Source organism: Mastigoproctus giganteus, chromosome 7 (assembly GCF_048544385.1).
Source record: "Mastigoproctus giganteus isolate SK-2022 chromosome 7, ASM4854438v1, whole genome shotgun sequence".
In the NCBI taxonomy this organism is placed as follows: Eukaryota; Metazoa; Arthropoda; class Arachnida; order Uropygi; family Thelyphonidae; genus Mastigoproctus; species Mastigoproctus giganteus.
In genome coordinates, this window is record NC_143581.1 from 191,400,236 (window position 1) to 191,424,321 (window position 24,086).

Consider the following 24,086-nt stretch of genomic DNA (forward strand, 5'->3'; position numbering starts at 1 on the left):
ATACATTCCTACTGGAATGACTTCGCAAGACCGATCATAGTTAAATATACGTAAGCAAAACAGGTCATCAAATAAGTTGCAAACCTGTGTGCGTGCGTGCCTGTCAGTGAAATGAGTATCCTGAGTTGGTTCTGGGTTCCGAGTACAAGAATTAAACGTTTTTCCATCCGATCTCCTTGCCGGGACTGAGGGTCCTTTGTTGGAATTTTGAACCCTTTTAAATTTGGAGAGCTCGTTTGAGTTGCACCCATCGCTCCACCAAGAACCAATTCTGCAAGCATAACATTACATGTGTATTATTTACCTCCTATTCAGAAATCTGTCGTGGTATATTTGGAAACTATGTGTGAGTAAAATAAATGAACCAGATCAACACGTATATAAAACAACTTAAATATCTGTTACATATTATCCAGTGAGTAATTACACCATGGAAGGGGGGGATTCGAACATCACACAAGGCCTACATTCCTGCACAACGAAAATATATTTTTTTATATTTGTCTTGATCACCGTAAAACGACCTTAACGTTCCACTTGATCTACATTAAAACGCGGGGAAATTTTCACATTTCCACCAAGAGGAGACAGCACAGTCGATTTGACATGACATTGGCCACAACTTATGAATAGCGTGATATTGCTGTTGACCAGCAACTTTGACTAAGACCTATCCGAAGCTGTAATGATTGAAGAAATGGAAGATCTTTCGTTACAGAATTAGTGAGGAGGCGGAATCTGATGAGTTTTCTTGTTAGTAAACGTTGGATGCGAAATCCGCAAGTGGCCTAGAGAGGTCTCGGCAAGAATGCAGCAAGTCCACATCACGGATTACATCAAGGCTCTGTTAAAAGTGGAGCTTCGTGAGAATATAAATTGTCAATGTTTGGTTTAGATCTTAGGCTCATTTGGCTTTTGTAAACGTCATCATCACAATAAATTCTAAAATGCTTCACACGCGTTCACTGACCAGTTCGGCAGCTGGAGATATTCTCGAACCTGGTGAGTCAGTGCTTTCAAATTTCATGTACATGTTTTTCACTATAGGACTCTGGGTGGTATTGGTCTGGTTGAAGAAACCTCCATGCTTTGGCTTGAGGTGACGATTGTTTATCTCCATATGAACTATCTTCATGAACTCGATTTGGGCAGCCAACTTCTGGATTTCCTCCTGGATAAAAAAGAGAAAAAAGATGCACGTTTATTTATAAATTTTAAATCCGATTTTTTCTAAATAATTAGTATACAAAGTGGTAGAGTAAAAGAAGTTTGACTTAAGAGCTGACTTCACTTTATACATATTTACCTCTTATTGTATTTGTGCTTTGTAACTGGAGCTGACCTATTGACCTATTTTGTATAAATTAAAAATAAAATAAAAATATAATGCTCCACCGATGTATTTGTTATAAATTGGAAATTCGTTGTTTTACGTCAACATCATTAATGCTCTGCCACGAGCAGGTTCGAGCATACACTCAACTAATTCTCCATATCTCCCTGCCCTCAGATCTCTTCATCTCCCTATATCCACCATCTCATAATTCATCTAGTATAGTTTTTCTCAGTCTTTTTCTGAGCCTCCTCCCGTAAAATTTTCCCTTCACCATAACTAATCGGAAAGACATTTTATGGACAAAAATGATTGAAAGGGCTTCCAAATGAAAAATATCTAAAGACGATTATGTAACTTCGAAAACAAGAATGGATACCTTTTGCATGTTGTGCGCCATCTGAAACCTTTAAAATCTAATCGTGGACCGCGATTAAGTTGTGGTTATTCATGGCTGGCTTTAGATCGCTAATAAGAGACCTCCGTAGTTTGATGAGAGACTAATAAGTCTAGAAACGGCGGTTACTACGTTTCTCCGAGTTTTAGACAAATTGCGGACTCACTTTTTTTTTTTTGATAATATTGTTTATATTAAAGCAATATTAGCAATTTAGGTAGACTCTTCGATAATTGTGTCACCTCTAATGAGAGCATAACCCCAAGTCTTAATGACCAAAAGTTAGTTTGTCACTAGAACAACCAAAGTTTTCCAAACAGAAATTGAATGAAGAAATGTGTGCGATTCTTAAATTCTAGAAATTATTGCTGTTTTATTTAGTCGTGCTAAGTGGTGACAACTAAAGGAACTAAGCAGTAAATTTATAAACTGATCGAAAATAAAAGGCAAAATGAAAATAGCTTACTTGACGTGGCAGAACTCTTTGCATAAAAAGACCAGACTACGTTTTCGTGTGAAAACGTACTGTTCTCTTGCTTCCAAAAGAATGGTTCCACAGTTTCATTTTCATTCGCTTTCTGTATTTAGTTAGATTAGTGTTTTTTTTTTTTTTTGTTTTTTTTTAAAGATTAGTTTAAGTGTGTGTTAAGCTCCAAAGTAGCTAAGGCTGTGAGGCGTCAATATATTGTGTCTAATGCAGCTCTCCCGATCTGATCACTCATTAAAGTTTCAAATTCAGGTCTTTTCCACTGAGTGTGGGAGGATGGTGATTATAACCACTATGCTACTCGCGAGGGCTCTTTATGAGTTCGTCCGCACTGTGGTAGTACAGTGATTATAATCACCGGCCTCCCCACCACGGATGGAAAAGGCTCTGGTTCGAATCACATCAGTGATGCGAGGAACTGTTTGGGGACTTTTTTCACTCCATGGCTGAATTAGTCGGTCTTAGGAGTGGATAGAAATTTTTTTTTTTTTTTTACCTGTAAACTCGGATTTTTCGTTCAACAAAACAAGCCAATCGGCCAGAGAACACGCAATTTATGGACATACTCGGATGGCCGTAATATGACAGTTTTTTTGTTTTTTTTTATGAGTTCTTAATCTGTTTAATATAAAAAGGCACGAAAATTGTATTATTAGTATCGGAATCAACAGAAATTGCAACATCGAAATTGGCATTAATAAAATTGGTAATAAATTCAAAGTGTTATACGCTTAAGATCTACTCTTTTTGAGATACTATTTCACGCACACTTATATCGCCCTCTCAAACTTTCATCTGACGCCTACGCCTGACCTTCGTATCTAACTTAGTAATCACCAGGTTAAGTAAGCAGGTTCTCTGTCTATCTACGTGTAGTGATAGACAGAGAAGCCGATGGCAAGGAACTCTGTGCCGACCAAATGATTGATTACCAATCCTCCCTAATGCTCCAGACTAGTTTTACGGTGTCATAAACATGATTCATGGATGTACATACACACAGTTTAGGCAGCAGTGCGGAAAGTAAATAAAACTAATACTTGCAACACCTTGAGATGAACAGCCTTTGCCGTCAGCGTAATAATATATATCCTTTTAGCCGTTTTACAATGAAAGCCTTAGTGAAAAGAGCTTTATATATTTTAGCCGGTAAAGGTAAATTTTGTAAACAGATTGTTGGCATTTTTTAGAAACCGGTGATAACTAGCAAGCGACCGGGAAAAGATGAATTTTCAAAGGAAGGAGAGGAATAGAGGTGTTGGTGGGGGAACTGAACCTTGCGATTACAGGGGGGGGGAACTGAACCTTGCGGTTACGGGGGGGGGGGAACCACACCTCGAAAATAAGGAAATACTTAATTGTGTGAATTTAAAAGAAACTTCGGCAGACATTTAAATGGCAGACGCCGAGTGTCCATTGTTCATTTAGTAGTCGTTACTGACTAGTATAGTCCATTAGTCGATGTCCTCTCTAACAGTATAGTGGCTTCGTCGCTTGTCACGCGGTTGGAGAGTTCTGGTTTCGAGTCCCGTCAATATACAGGGTCGTTAAAATTAAAGTATCCCTATGTAGAGGACTCTGGAGCGAGTTCTAAGGCTCGTACTGAAGAGAAATTTGGACAAAAGGTACAATAAAGAATGCGCTCGCCATTTGTTGGGGAAAAAAAATTAGTTACAAAATTTGTCACTGTATAGCGCTGTCACAGTATGGCGCGTAACTATCTTAGTTACGATTATGCAAATAACGTGATTTATTGCCACAGCGCACTACTCCGCTCTACTGTACTGTATAAAAGAAAACCAGTCTCTTCAAAATCATACAGCTTGATTTCAAAATCATACAGTAGATGTTTGCCTGCACTACCAGCAATGTCAGCAACATTGCAGGAAAAGGCGCTATTAGTTGGTTGTGGGGTTTTCACAACAGCAACAATGCAGCTGCGTCTATCAGAGAATTCCGGCGTCAGAAGCGCATCAGGCACCTATGTCTGTTTGTGCTGTCCGCAAAATGATTGTGAAATTTGAAGCGACAGGACATCTTGGTGCTCAACCAGGTAGAGGTCGAAAACAAGTGGACTCCTCTCGTGTTGAAGATGTGGCTCTGGCTGTCGTGGATTTATCAAGTCAATCTCCATGTGGTAGCGCAAGCATGCCAACTGTTTCTCGTGAAGTGGACATACCGTATTCCACTGTAAGGTTAGTAATGCGTCAGGTGTTGCAGTATTATCCTTACAAGATGCACATGCTACAGCAGCTAAAGCATGGTGATGCAGATATTCGTTTCACATACGCACCTCAGTTTCTGGCGCGAATGACAGTGGATATCATTTGGCCATGGAACATCCATTGGTATGATGAAGCCCACTTCTGCTTAAGTGGACAAGTGAATACGCACAACTGTAGCATTTGGACAACAGAAAACCCTTGAGTTATCTAAGAGGTCCCGTTGCATTCTCCAAAAGTGACAGTGTGGTGTGGATTTACGGCCACATTCATGATTGGGCCATATTTATTTATTTATTTAATTTTTTTTTTTTTTTTTTTTTTTTTGAACAAGTAACACCGACTGGACTCCGCACCTGTTCCATCACTGGACAGCGATATTATGAAATGTGGGCAAATTTTGCAATACCAGAGTTGCAACAACGTGGGTGCCTTCAGGACACCATATTCATGCAAGGTGGTGCGCCACCCCACATCCACCGTTGTGTCAAAAGATTGCTAAGTCAACACTTTACAGACGAACGGGTCATCAGCCGTTGTCTCCAGACATCTTGGCCACCCCGATCACCGGACCTCACCCCATGCGATTTCTGGTTGTGGTGTTTTTTTGAAGAATCAGTTGCTTCGGGAAGGATGTTAAACTCTGGCAGATGTGAAGGACAGGGTTCTACGTCATGTGCTGGCTATTCCAGTTGACATGTTACGTTCGACTGTAGAAAATGCTGTTATTCGAATGGAAACTGTTGTTGACCAAAATGGAGGACACATTGAACAATTGTAGCGCTGTTAAATTGATTTGTATTGCCACAGCGCCATATAGTGACAAATTTTGTAACTAATTTTTTTTCCCAATAAATGGCGAGCGCATTCTTTATTTTACCTGTCGTCCAAATTTCTCTTCAGTACGAGCCTTAGAACTCGCTCAAGAGCCCTCTACATAGGGATACTTTAATTTTAACAACCGTGTACCAGGAACTTCTGAAGACCTCTTCAGTTGATTATGCTGTAGTTAGCCGATCTCAGGCGGAAGTGGGGGTAGGAAGTGTTTAGACTTCACAGTATGCAAATTGGCCCGTGGACACACTACTACAGACAACGATATGGATACAAGCGACAAACTCCGGTGCTTAAAATAATTTGAATTTCTGTGTATTATGTATCCTCGGGGAAAGCACACTGGTCACTGTTCTTCCACACCACATCGAAAATTTCGAATCCTTAAAGGCGGAAGTAATTTTATGCCTGTTTTCACTCGCCTAGACCTACTGTCTTAACCAGTGGCGGATTCAGAAAAAAACGATAGGAGGGGACACCATTTTGTGCACTAAAATGGTGATCACTTTAGCATCAGTGTTGCCAAATAGTTGAGCCACAACGCAAAAATAGATAAAATCCTATGTTAACAATAAAAAAAAAAATTTTTTTTTGTAGCTAAAGGGAATTTAAACGATTGGTGTATATTTTTTGAAAAACGACTGGGGGGTTGGCAACGTGCCCCTACCCTGAAACCGCCTGTGGTCCAACTGTGGTTGAATTAGTCGGTCTAAGACGAGAGTTGCGCGGTTTTTCTTTCTGGGAAACTCGAGTTTGCGTCCTTCAAAACTGTTAGCTTTAGCGTATCATAGAAAATTTGTACATTTAACTCGATTAGTTCAGTTATCTAAATACTGCTACATTTCTTACAGGTAATCTCCGTTAATACTATCTTATCTTTTCCATATATTCTTCAGTTTCATGGTGGGCCTATTATCATAGTGAGTTTAACGTTTATTCCATAAAAAAGTTAATACAGTATTTTTAATCGCAAACTATTCTACATCTTACTTTAAGTTCTTCATTTTCTTGATAGAGGTCAGGTGCTTCTTCGTGTACCAACCCAACGCCATTCAGGGAAAAAGATGCCGTGACCCCTCTTGCTCGAGCTCGATTATCCCATGTGTCACCTTGTCCTTTGATTACGCGATAAAACTAAAAAAAAGAAATATTTTGTTCAGAATTTGAAATTCAGAATACAAATAACATTGCGTAAAATTATATAAAATTTAGTTACATGGAGTTTAAATTCAAATAATTATTTAAAACTACGTCGAAACTTAGGCGCCTCCGTAGCCAGGTGGGAAGGAGCAGCAGTGCGTAGCACGCGCTTCTTGATTAGACCGGGGTTCGAGCCCGTCACCACCAAATACGGAGGATGCGGAAAGATCAGGGAATGACCACCGCATATCCCGGAGCAATATGGCCTTAGTTGCTAATGCTCCTAAAAACCAAATAACAACAACAACAACAACAACGTCGAAACTTAAATGGTATAAAGGAGAGGTCAAATTACATACAATAGTAAGCTAAGTAAAAGATAGTAATTTAAAATAAAAAACTAATAATTTATTTTTAATTATCTTGTTTTTAATAATTTTGAATGATCAAAATGTGGCCTATTTTGAAAAGAAGCCATTAACAACCAGTGAGAGAGAGAAAAAAAAGCCAAAGTGAAAACAAGTTGTCATATCGTTCCACTAGGAAATAGTATGTACGTACTGTACTGCCTTTCTTTGTATAAAAAAAATGCGTAATTCGATCATTATATGTGTGAAGTTCGGTTAAATTGAAATTGAGAAAGTGCGTACCATCAGAAGAGCGAGATTGTTATTGTACTAGAGTACGAATATGGAAATAAATGAAAGATAAACATAAGCAACAGAATGCGTGATTTTGAATAATATTTAAGAAGTGGATGCGATATGATAGTATTGAAAGACATGTCAAACAAATACACCCAGTTATTGAAGAGAAAATAGGAAAGCATAGATAAAAATTGAAATGACAAAAACATCAATATTGTTAACAAGAAACAAAAATTTTGTGTCATCTCAGCTGCTCAGTGATAAAAATTTCATCTAGGAAGAAAAAAGAAAAAAATAGCAATATATTTTTCTAGATATACCTTTGTTAAAGAAGTGTACCAGAAAACCGGAAAATAAGCTCTTTGAGATAAAAAGTAGTACGTTACAAGAATGAGATATCTTTCACTAAGCAATTTATCGATGATAAATTTAGGTTGGAATGCTACCTTTCATGCAGTATATTACGTTAAAAATATTGCCTGGATACCAGTCAATAATTCTCATGTGTTTTCTGTTTAGCATCCAGAAAAAGAGAGAACTGCCTCTGTGATATATTGACCTGAAAAAAATTCGCAGAAATTGAATAAAAACCGGTAAAATTAAGAGTGATATAATTACAATTACGGCGAAACTTTCTTTTCTTAGGGGGCAGTGGGTGTTATAAGCCTTTCTTGTTTGGGAGGTAGAACCAACACACGCTTAGTGATAAACTCCAAAACTTGTACATATTTTATTGTAACGAATTAGACTGGTAGAATTAAGATCGGATAATGCTATGTTAGACACCTCCTCAATGTTTTAGACATCCTACAGCACTGCTTTTCAACTGACGCTCTCTCAAAAAATTAGCACTTATCTATATTTTGATGCACTTCAAAATAAGAAGAAAATAGGCTCGAAACATCTATGCTAATACAAATTTCTGTGATGCAATTAATTCAAATTAATTGCATTAATTTAAATCAGTACATTAATTTTTGTACTGAAAGCGAATGAACGAAATAGTTTTAGTGCTCCTCTAATACCGAACACGTGTGTGGTGTTCCGTTTTGGAGTCACACAAACTTTACTTTGCTAATTCCGCCAATTTTTCAAAGAGAAAGTTGTTTTTTTTTTTAGCATATTTGACAGTTTTCCATAATACCGTCAGCTATTGTCCTAAGAAGTAATACAAGAGAGTGATGCTTTCTCAGTTCTTAAGCTGTTGGAAAGTTGTGAGCAGTTGCTGAGATAGCTCTGCTCTCCAGCATCTCTATCTGGACCTATCAAAAGTCAGGGATGCCCCTCCTTTGATTGCAGGAAATTTGTGTGATAAAATATGCAAAATATTTTGTCATATAACGATGATCAGCGGTTAGGCCAGAATGCATTTCAAACTTGGTCTCCGAACAATGTTAACTCCTTCCGCATGGAAAGAGCTAGCAAAACTTTAGAGAGGAATAATAGGTGGATGCCATGCTGAGAAAATGCTTGTGCATGCTATATTGCTCAGGTATTAAATATTCCCAAATGGACATTTGGCAGCGTTCTAAAGAAATGGAAGTTCATAGGTAACCATGAGTCAAGAAAAGAACAGGTTATCTGAGTTTGGAGCTGCGAGGGGACCACAAGCAACACATGTTTCCACGATATGTAGATCCGCTGCATGCCATAAATTTTCGCCGAAGAGCTCTGTTGCCTGCAAACTTTCGACAACAAAACCAAATGCACATCATCGATTGGCATGGTGTAACGCACGACGAACCTGAACTGTGTGTGTGTATATCAGTGAAAATCTATACGCTCTTCTAGTCCGATTGATGTGTTTGGGTTTGAGAGAGAGAAATTCTATTATATGAGCGTGTTGTCCCAACTATGAAGTTGTGCGGAGGAGGTATCATGGTTTGGGGATGTTTCTGGTGGTGTGGACTAGTCGCAGATACACTGATCGTAGTGCTTGGAACAATGAATGCTGTGTCCTATATTGATGTTCGAGAATTTGCGAACTCTGTATTGTGACAATTTTATGGAAGCAGGCAACACCTTCCAACACGACACTATGTCAAAAAGCGTTCTTTTGTGGATGGTATAATTTAAAATCTTTATTGTACCTCTATTTATTTATATTTGTATTATATATTCTTTCATTACCTTTCCATTTATTATCCTTTTCTTTAGTTTGTTCTACATCCTTTATCATTCTTTACAGTATCGTTCTCTGACAGTTGTCAACTTTGAGACAACAGCTCCTTTCGAAGCGCTAAGGTCAATTACCTGACTGCTATGTTATCACCTGACTGCTATGTTAATTCTAAATTTGAACAGAAGATCCAAGAGAATGTCTTTTTTTTTTTCTTCTTTTTTTTTTTTTTACAGATATGTATATTTGGCAGAACTGCTTTATATCTCATGAGCAATTGAGGCTGGAATTTAAAGTAGAATAACAAAACATATTTATATTTGTTCACATAAAAGGGAACCATTACTAATAAATGGTCACTTTCCTTTTTCATTTAATTTCCAATCCGTTGTATTTTCGCTCTCCTTCATTTATTTAAAATTCTCTCAATTAATACTAGCAATACAACTCTGATTAATCAAATGTATACACAATTCGTATTCTCAAAATTCTCCTGTACCTTCATTACAACCTTCCACTTAATGTTGCTAAACTCAACTCAACCAAATGTTGGTCACTGAAATCGTACCAGTAACATTAATATCTATTATTAAAGTGATCCCTATATCACAATACCTATAACTTAATGAACGCAGTTATCATTACAACCGATATATTTCTAATATAAATTCCAATCCTTTAACTGTATAACATCTGTCAAATCTTGCCAATATAATGCTCTAAATTATGCTCTCTAACCAGTAGAATACCTTCTAAATAAATGACTCAATTCATACTAAACTTGCCCAATTAATTCTTCCTTCTTTTGAAGAGTGGAGCGCATTACTATCAGCTTTCTACCAGAAATTAATAACATGTCTTCTATTACGCATCGAGGCAGTCATTATAGCCAAAGAAGATCAGCAAGTTAATTAATTTATTTGAATAAATGCGTATTTTGTTTATATCGTCAAGTATATTATGACTTCTGGTAAAATAGTGTAAGATGGGAGCAATATTCTCCACCTCAGGTTAACTCGGCAGCACCAGAGAAGCTAGAGAATATATCTAATTGTCTACTTCAAGGCTTTGTTCTATTACATCAAAAAATAGTCGACCAATAATTAATTTTATCGCCAGTGGCTCTATTAAATGAAATAATATTAGAACAGTTTTCTAATATTATTTTCTGTGGAATATTGTTACTCATAATTATTATAATTTTTAATTAGTTTTTGGTGCACTAAAGTGTACAAATGGAGAGGCAATTTTTTTAAAAATAAGTTTTCTGTAATTTTCACCGCTGTTCTCTATAATATCTAGTTTTCATATATATATTTTTTTTTTTTTTTTTTTATTAAAAAGAAACCTAGAAGTTTGATAAATGAAATGAACGCGTATTAATGATTACACTGCTCGACAAAATTAACAGAACGAAATGTTTTTCATAAATATTTTATTGTGAACATTGTCGCCGAAGTCGAATATTTGATATAATTGGCATCCTGGCATGCAAATTTCGAGTATCCAATAGAAACCGATCTATTGGATACACGGAGCCACCTTACAGAGTCGCACATTATACAGATTGTTCATGGGTTGCGATCACCTCACTTCATTCCCGTTTTTGGCTCGCTTAGTGGGTTAGCACATTTCCAGTACTCAGGATGGCAAGTCATCGTCGTTTAGATGAATCCTTGAGAGAGACAGGAACTATTATAAGAAGAGCTGGCCAAGGTCGCCCGAGGGGTACGTCAACCAGAACAGACAGCTATCTGGCTCTAATAGGAAGACGGAACCCTACGATGTTCTGTCATCAATTGTCTCTTGTGATTGCTGCGGCCACAGATGAAAACATTTCCAACCAGGCTGTGTTAAGAAGACTCAATTCAAGTGGACTCTGCGCACGGAAGCCAGTGATTTGTATCCCATACCGTGTCTGAGCGTGTAGCACAGTGGTATTGTCACTGTCCTCACACCGGGTGGAAAAGGCCCAGGTTCGAATCCCGTCGATGATGCGAGGAACTTTAGTGGGCTTTTTTCACTCCGTAGCTGAGTTAGTCGGTCTCAGGCGTAGATAGCAAGGTTTCCCCCCCCCCACACGGAAACTGTTTTTTTTTTTCGTCCAGCAAAACAGGCAAATCGACCAGAGAACACACGCAATTTACAGTCATAATACATATATGGGTATACATAAGAGATTACGGGTGGCCCTAATATAATAATTTGAATTGGAATCCCATACGGCAGGACACCCAACAACCTTTGTTACAGCTAATGGACAATCGTACATTGATATTACAGTTTCGAGTAGTGCCTTTTGAAGGGTACATACCTCCTGGCTGTCAAGCGACCATAATGTTATAACTTTTAACGTCAACATTGAAACTAATTCCCCTGATTTTGGATCACATGATTTCCCCAGGTATAATACTCAGGGCATAACATGGAAAAAAATTGATAGGAACCTGAGAGAGAAAATAACACCTGAGATTTTAAATAGTCTTGCCCTATTGCCGGCACAGTCCCAAGCGGAAGATGTCTAAAATCTTATAAGGGAAATATGCGATGCATTTCCGGAATCTACACAACAAACAGATATGAGGATTGAACACTTGACTTATTCTGGTCTAGCAGTTGAAGAGCCTTTTACTTATGAGGAAACTGCACGGGTTACTGATTCAATGCGGGATGGGAAATGCTCCGGATTGGATCTTCTCGAGGTTGGGGATTTTTAAAAGAATTTGGCACGTATGTTCACTGCTCATTTTAAACTTACTTAATTCTTGTCTAAAGGATGGTTCTTTCCCTAGTATTTGGAAACGGGCCAATCTCAAAATATTGCTTAAGCATTCGAATAGGTGTTCAATTAATGATGCATCGTCCTATCTGCCAATTGCCCTCTTGCCTATGTTGGGCAAGGTGTTTAAGAAGTTAATCATAGGCAAATTTTTTGGTGTATGATTAAGATAAAAATTTGTAGGTACAATCCCAGTATGGTTTTAGCAAGGGTAAATGCACGGTTGATGCTATCAGACACGTGATCGATTCTGTTTCATCTACGGAATAAAAGTATATCCTCGGCCTCTTCGTGGACTTCAAAGGGGCCTTTGACACCTTATGGTGGCAGAATGTCCTGGCGGCAGGGGTCTCTGCTCCTATCTATAGGCTTACATCTGACTACTTTAATGATAGACATCTTTTAGTCTCATCGGGCTATTGCTCTGTAAGTAGACCTGTTACTAGGGGCTGCCCTCAAGGATCCGTACTTGGTCCAATTTGTTGGAACGTGGTCCTTGATGGGTGACTCGCTGTTGAGAACGAGAAGGTCTTGAAAATAGCGTATGCTGACGACCTTGTGGTCTTAGTATTTGGAGAATCTAGACCTGAGTTAGAAATGAGAGCTAATGCCATACTAAGTGATTTAAATTGTTGGTCCAAAACTCATAAGCTACAAATTTTGACATCTAATACAAAACAGATGTTTCTGAAGGGCTATTTAAACTTGAACAGACTGCCAAATATTAGACTCAATGACAATACTATTCAAATTGTAAGATCTTATAAATATTTAGGGATTATGATGGATGACCGCTTCAGTTTCATTATTCATGCTAAATATTTGCTTCAAAAAATTAAGGCACTTACAGGGAAAATAATTAGAATTTCAAAATGTGTCTGGGGTGTTAAGTCTGCTACTTTAAAGCTTTATTATAAATGTATCTTTACTCCGATAATATGTTATGCTGCAGGTGTGTGGGGCTATCATATCACAAATTGTCAAGTCAAAAAATATATAATACAAGCACAACGCTTTTTTCTGCTTACTATATCTAGAAATTGTAGAAACGTCTCCACTTTAGCCCTCCAAGTTGTAAATGGATAGCTACCAATAAATTATGAAGTGATGTATCACCATCTTCAGTATTTCAGGCAGAAAGCCTTGCCAGCTAGATTCGAGAATTTCTCTATTGATTTGGACACACTAATGAAGGAGGACAATCTTAGAATAAGATCAGAGTTTATAAATTACTGGTCTGGTCAACTACTGAACAAGGTAGAGTAATTAATAAATTTATCCCAAATGTGATGGAGTATACTAAACAGCAAATTGCTTGGTTTCACTCAAGTATGAATGTGTCTTTTTTACTGACTGGTCATGGTAGCCTTAACTCCAAGCTATACAAGTTTGGGTTGGCTGCCACACCCTTATGTAAATTTGGGGCTCAGGAGACTGTTGTCCATTTAATATTTGAATGTTATTTGTATTTAGATTTACGAAATAGTCTCCCACTCCTTACAAATGTGTTCAACGAGGATGATTTGCCTCAGTTTCTTAGTTTCAAGGAAAATTATGCTTTTTCGGATTTTGCAGATAAATTGTTTAGAGGAAGAAAGTGAATTTATGATAATGATTAGATGCAAAATGGTTAACTTAAGTAAGTAAATTTAATGCTGAATAGTGTTCAGTTTTGTTTTACTACATCAAAACATGTAGTAAATATAAATATGTACAGAAGTCCTTATAATCCAAGGCATTATACTTGTTGAAAATTACAAGGAAAATTCTTGTGATGGATTGCTTGGAGATTGGAGTTTTTCTGAATTACAGTACCTGACAAATTGAGTCAGAATGGGAGTTTTTGAGCTAGTGTTTGTTGCTCAATTGAAACACCATTGGCCTTGTTGATTGGGCATAAATTATGTTCTTTAAATTATAGAATTGTTAAATTGCAGATCTTTATGTTTGTATCTGAGCTGGAGACTGTAGGGTCAAAGGCTCCTAGTGAGACTGTTGCACTGATTATTAATGTAGGTGATTCGGTAATGTAACAAGAACTGGATATTTCATAGGACAATAGAAATGGGTTGTATTGAATGTTGTCTTAACAATCCTATCAACTGAGATTGATTGAATACTGGTAAATTGTTTGCAGTTGGATAATGATGTGACAGCTGTTTTATCATGCCTAAATGGGGTATTGTGATTGTTAGACTGGTTGATGGTCGTTCGGGTTGAGGAAGTTAAAAAAAAAAAAAAAAAAAACTGTAACTTAGGTAATTGTAACCTGAGACATAGTACAGTTCTTAATGAATATTTTGCTTGCTGGATAATGGTAGACAGACTAACGTTGATGATGTCTAATTTAGACTTGTAAATAAACTGTCAATCTCTTCTGCTTCATTATGGGTGCTTGTGCTGCACCTGGATTGTTTACCGTAGAAGAATAGGTTTTATAATCGATGTTGAGGTTTTGTTAGTCTATGGAGCTTTTAGAAAATTGGTCTTCTGTAAAGTATAACTTGTGACCTAATATAATAGCTTATTCTGGTGGTAGGCAAATTCTATCAAATGTATGGACGTTTTTAGTGTTCAACTGATCGGGAACTGTGTGGATTGAATACCCATATGCATTGGGCTTGCTTGGATTCATACTTCTCAGCTATGTTTTGATTGTGAACCATGTTTTATGTTTACAAGAGTTTGTGTTGTAATTCTTGTGGTCTAAAATTGAGATAAAAGAATTTCTCTGATTCTGTCTACAGTTGGCAGACTAGAATAATTGTGTAATGTATATATGTAAATAGCTATTTTGCTAGCTCTGCACCATAAAACATTATAGTTTTAGTGTTAACGATTTTAGGTGTTTAAGGGTGTGTTAAAATTGATCCACTATGTTTCTTTTCCTATAACCTTTTTCGCACTTCTCTTTTCTTACTCAGGGGATGTCTTTTCTTTCTTCCCCTTGCTTTCTATCCACTTTTTCCTTCCCTCTATTTCCCATACTAGGCCCTCTAAATCCCATTTCCTTTCCTTGAGACTTCCAGGCTTGCCTAATAGCGCCAGTAAGAGTCTAATGTTTTCTTTTTTTGGTTGATCCTGGCTGCTTCCACGTGGCTTGGGATGGGAGTCAGGAGACCAGGTGTCCTCTGCCACTCTCTGCGAAATTCCAGGCGCCGGTACTCAACATTCAACATAACCCACACATACACTTTACATACCTACACATACACACTTGCCAGCATTGGCGCTGTGTCTTGTTGTTGTTTTGGTTTTTAGGAGCATTAGCAACTAAGGCCATATTGCTCCTGGGATATGCGGTGGTCATTCCCTGACTTTTCCGCATCCTCCGTATTTGGTGGTCACGGGCTTGAACCCCGGTCTAATCAAGAAGCATATGCTACGCACTGCTAATCCTGCCCACCTGGCTATGGAGGCCCCCAATGTCTTTGTCAGATGCATGAGCGGCTTATAGGGGAAACCGTGGAGACCGCCATACAATACACAAATACTTTTAAACTTTAAATCCCATTAATCCTTTCGGCGTATAGGGGAAACCCTGGAGGCCGCAATAAAGTACCAAAAAAAAAAAAAAAATCCCATTAACCCTTAAACCATCACAGAGACTCGTCGAAACTGGTGTCATAAACATGTGACTTGGAGCGCTGACAAAGGGGGTGTAGTTCTGTTCTCTGATGAGTCCCGTTTTAGCCTACAAACAGATTGTAGACGTTATTTCATCTAGAGACAGTGAGAAATGCGATACCATCCCTTCAACTTTTAGAAAGGGACACTTCGTGTTTTTGATAGGGTTATCGTGACTGCGCAGAGGTACCGAGAACATATCCTCGAACCCTATGTACGACTTTTTGGGGGTGCGAGTGTCCCAGATTTTCTTTTCATGCACGACACTGCCACCAGACATAGAGCTCAAGTGATGGAGGTATATCCCGAAACTGAAGATATCTAACGACTGCTGTGGACAGCACGATCCGAAGACTTAAATCCGATCGAACACACGTGTGGGACACATTGCACGTCGACTTCCAACTCCCAACTCCTAGGTCACTTGGTGAGCTAAGGTCTCGGTGGTGGCAGAATGGGATTTGTTTGCACAGAATCTTATAGACACCCTTGTATCGAGTATGGTTCACCGCTGTCAAGCCTGTTTAGCCGTTGGAGGAGATCATACGCAGTACTGATGTCAACTGACCATATTTTTGAGCATCTTGTATCGACTTGCGTAATATGTTCGTAACTTTTATACTACCCCTATAAATGTTCTTTATACCTGTCCGAAGTTTTCTCGCTGTCTCCTCATTCTATGGTACACCATCATACTAAATTTTGTCCTGCTTCATCGCAAGCTGGACGAATTACACCACATTTTCTACGTGTTCTATTGCCCTCGTGGGTTGCACAGTTGGTAGAATCGCCGTCCTCCCTACACCGGGTGGAAAAGACCTGAGTTTGAGTCCTCTCGATGACGTGAGGAATTTTAAGGCCTTTTTCACAACGTGACTGAGTTAGTCGTCTCAGGCGAGAGTAGCATGGTCTTTTCTCCCAGAAACTCCGGTTTTTCGCTCAGCAAACAGAAAATCCACCCTAGAACACGCAATTTACAGATACTGTACACGGAGCAATATGGCCTTAGTCGCTGATGCGCCTAAAACCTTACAACAACAACTTTTCTGTTAATTTTATCGAGCAGTGTATTTTACGATTTAGCTCTTTATGAGAGAAAATGAGTCGAGTTTTTATCTTTTTACCCCTAATGTTGAATCGATTAGGTGCGCTTTAATTTTGGTTATACAGTATTTCAACGACGAACTATGGTTGTCGGCTGTTCTGTTTTTTCTTTTGTGATTTTTTTTATTTTTATTATTTTTTTTATTTTAGCAATGGTGGTATCGCAATTTAGCTGTGAAATAAGTTTTTAAGTTAGTTATTGCCTGGATAGTATTTTTATCTTATAAATAGCCTTCTAGCTAACTACATATTTGGAAGTACTGTGTTCTAAACTTCGGTAAGTAACCTTATTTCAAGGAAAATGTGATGTACGGTTGATGAAATGTGATGTTGATGAAATTTCGAAAATCAAAAAAAAAAAAATGCCGAATATTAGAAGATATTTCTTGCACAAAGGTAAGGCTTTTTATTTGTCTTATGCCATAAATTACACACCGCATGCATTTTTTAAAAAATATGATATAAATTTTTATTAGAACTATTCGCTGAATTTGAAGAAATTGTTAAAGGTGAAGTAGTGGTTTCGTTCAAGACAGTAATGGAAACGGGCAAATGTGTGATTCATCTTATTTTAAAATTCTGTAGGTGACGGTGGGTTGTAAAGACGTTAACATTATTGTGGTCGTTGGCAACTTGTCTTAAACTGGATGTATCAATGCGCCATACGTCATTTGTTGCAATGTCACGCTTAATTTTAGCATAATACAAAATATGCATTACTCTAAATAAACTGATTTTAACGTACGGTACCAACTTTTTTATAATCAGCTTATTTTTAGTACAATATACAGTATTATAATTTGCGTACGCGTTGTGTTGCTTAGTAAAAGTTAAATTGTTGTATTTATGAATAAGGATTAGATATAAGTTTAAATTGACTCGATTTTTTAAGGAGTCCTTATGTGCTGTAATGTAATAACTAGATCGTATGTATAGCTTAGCTTAATTTTCAGCACTCACCTCATAGTAATCCGCTTAGCTGGTGGAGAGTTTTACCACATACATAGTGGTTATAGGATTCTTTTTTTTCTTCTCTTCATTTAATTTAATTTAATTAGGCAACCATGGAAGGTGCACTTTCCTTTCTTAAAAATTTTTTTATAGCCCATAACTTAATTTTAAACCCATAATCCCTGTAAAGTATTAGAATCCTATAACCACTATGTATGTGGTAAAACTCTCCACCAGCTAAGCGGATTACTATGAGGTGAGTGCTGAAAATTAAGCTAAGCTATACATACGATCTAGATATAAGTTTAAATTAATTTTCCGATTCGTTCGTTGTGACTGTGGATGATATAAACACATTCCCTATATCTTCTTGCTTGCGAATTGGAAAGGGTTGGTATAGTCGAAAGGTACAATAATACACCTCGTTTTCCGGTCTCTCTCTCCCCCCTCCTCCCCCTTTTCTACACGAAGTGGGAGTTCTGCAGGTCACTGTAATTTTTTTTTTAATTTTATTTATTTATTATTATTATTTTATTTATTTATTGAGATTTATTTTATTTAATAAAATAAAATATATTTAGTTATTTTTAGTTGTTTGTGGGTTCTCAGTCGATGGAGGGGGGGATCCCATCCCATTGACTACTTTGGTTATTAGCTTCTCTGGGCCAGGACATTACGGAGGGCCTGGAATTGTAGCCCGGGCCTTCTCCTGTGAGGAAGAGCTGATGGGAATGATAAAGTCTGAGAACCTTGCTCCAGGAGCCCCTGCTGGCTCTCCGATTCCCCTTATAATCTTTATCGTTTATTATGTGTATGCTCAAGGCCTGATATGCATGTTATACAGTCTGAAAATCGTACTCACTCTACCAGAGCTCGGCCAACAGTATAATACAGTAGTACTATTGATGGTAGCCTCAATCGAAGATATAAAATATCAAATAATAAATAAATGCTCTGAATGCACCTGAGCAGCGTGTTTACTTGTGTTTATTAGCAGTTTCTGTCATTTTAAGCAGCTATTTGTATTAAAGCCAAAGAGTTTGAGGGAATCATTCACTTCTCTTGAAGCTAACCATTTTTAATGGAACGCGAAATATTCTTCTATTCTTATTTCTCTTTAAAAAAAAAAAAAAAAAAAATAGGAAACATCGAATCATTCACGTCGGTGAATTGATGACATGGTGTGTACTCTTCCTCCCGTTCCTTATTAATTTAATACAGTATATGCTATTTTTTATTGTCGTTCGGGGCATAATTATTAGCATCATTTTGCTACTAATTATGGCCCCTTATGTAAGAATTTCCTCGTCTCAAATGGATCTGAACACGGACTTCTCAATTCGCGATGCTGTTACAGAGGGCAAGACTTGTTAAAAAAAAAACTCTGCGAACAAAAAACATTCTGAATGTCCTTTGTTCGCAATGGAGTAGAGTTCAAAATGTATTAATGCTGTTGACTGATGAGGCATACATACACTGGTGTACAAAATTTAAGGACTGGCCAGGTTTTCACCTGTAGCTTCTCATAGGAGTGGCCTGGATATGTGAAAAGCATACCAGAGGAACCTCATGAGGTACAGAAATGATTAAGGAAACAGTACCAACACAACAACGGAAACAAAACGGTACAGAGGATCTTTATTCAAAAATGGCAACATAGCACTGGCTGCCATGATACAGATGCATCACTGCCAAAGATGGAACAAAGGAAAGAGGTGGTCCACAGTAGAAGCTATAGCCACCCCTAATGTCAGTGCAGGCTTTGCACCGCCTGTCCATACTTAGAACAATGTTGTTGATAAGTTCTTGTGGTAACATTGCCCATTCTTCTGTCAGTGCCATCTTCAGCTGGTGAACATTTTCTGGTGGGTGTGGACGTGTCCCTAGGTGTCTCCTCAGAGCGTCCCATATGTTTTTGATGGGATTTAGATCGATGGAACGGGCAGGCCAGTCCATACGAACAAAGTCCTCACTTTCCAAAAGCATATCAACAGCTGCAGTGCGATGGGATGTGGCGTTATCATCCATAAACACGAACTCGGCACCAATGGCACCTCGGAACAGACGCACATAGGGAAGGATTACCTTAGTACAGTAGCGTGCACCGGTTAGAGTATCGCTTTCCAGTATCTCGAGTTGTGTACGTCCATCCAAGATAACGCCTCCCCAGACGAGAACATCTCCACCGCCATATCGATCGCTTTCAGTGATGTTTGCGGGGTAATACCGTGCGCCAATCTCTCGCCAGATTACCGACGTCCAGAATCGCTGCTGAGACTGAATCTAGTCTCATCAGTAAAGAGTACCTTAAGTAAAGATTTTGTGGTTATAACCTTTAGAAATAGTGTTTGTCCTTAGGTTTTGCACACCAGTGTATATTGTCTGTGTGAATTACGTGATCGGCGGGATGAAAATCCAGATTTCTGGGAGGTTGGTTTGCGCTTTAAGTTTTGTGTTGAGGCAGCGAAGATCATGAAGTGGCAGTATATTGTGTCCGTAAATTAAATGTATTCAATATCTCATAATCCTGAATTCAAAGAAAATTTATTTTCCTTTTTTCATTTATTTATTATTATTATTTTTTTTGTTTTAAGGAGAGCTTTCGTAATCTCTCCCAGTTATGATTTTGTTTGGGAAGTTCAGTTAAAGTAAAATCATATTCCTAAGGGTCGTCAATAATAAGTTGATGTTTCAGGAAATAATGTGCATAAACCCCAGGGGCTCACGTGTTGTTAGTATGGGCTTGGCACACCCAGGGGCCTGAGCTGGATATCATCATTCTTCTCTTTCTTGGTGATTCCATTTTTACTTCTGACTCACTCTCTGTCTCTCGGGGTAACTCGGGAATTTTTTTTTTTTTTTTTTGGCTGTTGCAGCATAAGCCTCAGGCTTCTTTGCGCCATATGGCTAATAATAATAATAATAATAATAATAATAATAATAAATCAACAGGCTACGATTTATTTTTATAAATCCTATTTTCAAACAACGAGAGTGCAGTAGCACGTCCTCTTTGAGTGGACCGGGGTTCAAGCCCGTGACTACTAAATACGATGAACGTTTGCATTGACATTGGATGACGGAAACACCAAAATAAAAACCAAGAGCGTCAGGCCTGGCCAGTCGGCTGGTAAAAATTCGAGAAACGACAAGCGTTCCATCCATGTTGCTGATCCCTAACCGGGATAAACAGCGCGGATAATTTAATGTACCTAAACTGTAATTTAAAGAACCAGAATTTAGTTTGTCATTTGATCTATAGATGGCAATTCAATTCACTTACCTTTGGTCCAAAAATGAAAATGATTGTTATTGTTGTACTCAACTGCGTACGGATGAATCCAAACAGATATTTGACATCGGGAACTGCATTTGGAAGGATCACAAGACTAAAAAAAGAAACGACACCAAATGAAAAGAAAGAAGAAAATTGAATTTCAAAAGAAATCACGCTTTTGGAATTCATTAAAAATAGGTTTATTATGCAATGTTTTTCTATCTGCTTTTTCTGAAATTTGTTTTATTGACTATTTTAACACTTCCAAAACGAGTAGACAACCAGAGTGATGTCAGTATAATGCAATAATTAACCATGAATAAATACGGTACTTTAGAGTACTGTACAATGTAAATACGGTAAGTCGTTCGTACATCGCTAACAACAGCAAACGAGATTTGTTTAATGGAGTGTTCTAAATGTTAGTCAAATTCGCAACTGTCGAAGGCAAGAGGAATTTTAAGCAGTTGAAACGAAATGGGTCGGAGTACTGTGTAAATAAAGGGGATTTTATCACGTAGCGAAACAGGAGTTTTAACATTCAAAAAAATACAGGCAATTAAGCATTATTCAGAAAATAGGCTTGGATAGAAGCAATGAATTTTCTCCATTAAATTATTGTGGGGTTAAAGGATTTTACGGTTGTTTCACTGACGGAAATGGGATTCAGTTTTATTAAACCAGCTCTAGGTAGTAAAAGAAACGGAGAGGAGAGGGTTAGCATAAAAGGTAACACCCGGATATTCTTTCACGGATGAACACTTATTAAAGCAATCAACTCAATAAAGCTGAAAAAAAAAAAAAAAAAATATATATATATATATATATATATATATACACACACACACTGAATGATCACTGAATTATAACCACCTACCTAATCTTCGTAGGTCCTTTTTCCCCCAGTACAGCAGCTATCCGACGTGGGATTGCTTCAACAAGATGCCGGAAGCGTCAGGGAGGTATGGCCAACCAAGCTGTGTGTAATACGGTCAGTAATGCAGGTATGGAGGTGATCGGTGTATCCAGACGCTTCATATGCCTTTCCATAGTGTCCCACAAGTGCTCTATCGAGGATTGATATCGAGGAAGTTCGGAGGCCAATCGATATGCTGGAAGTCAGAACTCTGTTTCTCAAACTATTCCTGCACATCAAGTGCCCGATGACTCGGCGCATCTTCATCTTGGAAGACATCATCGCCATTCGGGAAGAAGTATCGTAGCGGGGTGTACACAGTCAGAAAGCAGTTGAAGATAGCAGAGACCACTGATACGTTGTTCCACATGCACCAGGGGTCCAAGTTCCTACCAGTGAAACATGCCCCACACCATACAACCGCAATGTTAATTCCATGCATGATGGATGAAGAGCCTCATGTTGTTGACGCCAAATCCGTACGCGACATTCCACGGTGTGGAGTAAATAACGTGACTCATCCGACCAGCACACCTTCCAGTCTTCTAAGGCCCCGGGTGCCAAGCGTTCCGTGGCCAAGCGATTCTAGTGCGTTTTCCAAAGCGTTTTTCTACAGAGAACATTTGAGCGAACAGTTTCTATTTTAGTTTGAAAAACCGTTTTCTTGATTTCTATTGCATAGTAGCTCTCTCGCACTACAAGAAGTAGGCAGAAGCCCAGAAAGGGAAACCACCTTTCTGTTTTTTTCTATTAGTACTAACTTACTAACTCAGCCGCTTGGTCACCTCGTGGCACTGCTCCTGCCTCCCCGTGGCGGGGCCGGAAACCTGGGCGGTAAAGATAAACCCCCAGGGCCAAAAAGAGCTATCATGGATTCAAACAATTTTCCACCCTTAGAGCCTTCAAGCTCAAGACATGAATCCTCTCATGATATTAATCAACCAAAAAGGCTTCGAACTGAAGCACAGCGTCCAGACATCCCTAATTTTCTTGTGATACACTCTCTGTCCACGCAGCCCGTGGGCAGGTTATCACCATTTATGATTCAAAGACATCTAGAATCTATTGCAGGATCACCAAAAATGGTGAAGCGACTACAATCAGGAGATCTCCTGGTTGAAACAGCCACATCCAAACATTCTGAGTGGCTATTAAAAACAACTACATTTGGTGGATTACCAGTGTCTGTCACTCCTCACAATACCTTAAATTCATCTAAAGGAGTCATCACAGAATGGGACTTAATTACAGTGTCTGAGGAGGAATTAGTCCAAGAACTTAGCCATCAAAAGGTAATCGCTGCTAAAAGAATTATGACAAAAAAAGATGGAAATCTCATTCCAACTCGTTCCATCATTTTAACTTTTAGTACTCCTGATTTGCCTTCCTCAGTAAAAGCTGGATATTTAAATTGTCGAATTCGTCCATACATCCCAAATCCTCTTCGCTGTTTCAAATGCCAAAAATATGGCCATTCACAGCAGGCATGCAGAGGTGACGCCATCTGTCCTATTTGTGGAGCAAAAGATCATACACAGGCAGATTGTCCAGCCGCAATTCCCATTTGCCCCAACTGCAAAGGCAATCACCCCGCCTTTTCTAAATCATGTGAGATGTGGAAAACAGGTAGGACAATCCAAAAATACAAAGTAGAACATAAAGTCACATATCCTGAGGCACGCAGACAAATAATGTTGACCATGCCAAGTCCATCATATGCCTCTCGAACTCGCAGTTTTCATACAACTGCAATTCAAACAGATGTCTCAATACCGCCCAACGTCTCGCTAGCTAATTGGGTTAAAACAACCTTATCAACCACTGGAAAAGAAAATTCTAAAACAAAAACCAGCCATGCCACCAACACCCCAATTAGTATCCCAACTGATACTGTGACAGTCTCAAATGATGCAGAAAGATTGAAACCCAATAAAGACTCTAAGGAAACTGATCCACCAACCAACACTATGGAAGTGGATATACACCAAAATGATGAAGACCCTATTCTAGAACTCCATGCCAATGACACTATGGATACTGGACGTCCATTATTCCCAAAAAAAGACCGAAAAAAATGCCCTGCACATAAAAAACAGTCAGATGAATCATCTTCAGCCAAACCAAAATAATGCCTAACATCATACAGTGGAATTGTAGAGGACTAAGCAGCCATTCGGATGACATAAGAGATTTAATCTCTCAGTTTAACCCCATAGGTATATGCCTACAGGAAACATTCTTGTCACCCCAAGT

At 38.4% G+C, this 24,086-nt stretch overlaps 1 protein-coding gene across 1 annotated transcript in view; it reads right to left on the reverse strand.

Annotated features, from left to right (window-relative positions):
• Window positions 1–377: 377 nt before the first annotated feature.
• LOC150083498 (putative G protein-coupled receptor CG31760) overlaps window positions 378–24,086 on the reverse strand; it is a 397,647-nt gene continuing 373,938 nt past the window's right edge. The window contains exons 13-15 of the mRNA XM_090377319.1: window positions 20,924–21,029; window positions 6,264–6,407; window positions 378–1,171 (exon numbers count right to left, since the gene is read on the reverse strand). Coding sequence (XP_090233445.1) covers window positions 953–1,171; window positions 6,264–6,407; window positions 20,924–21,029 — 469 coding nt within the window. The 3' untranslated portion in view covers window positions 378–952. The remainder of the gene's footprint in view (window positions 1,172–6,263; window positions 6,408–20,923; window positions 21,030–24,086) is intronic.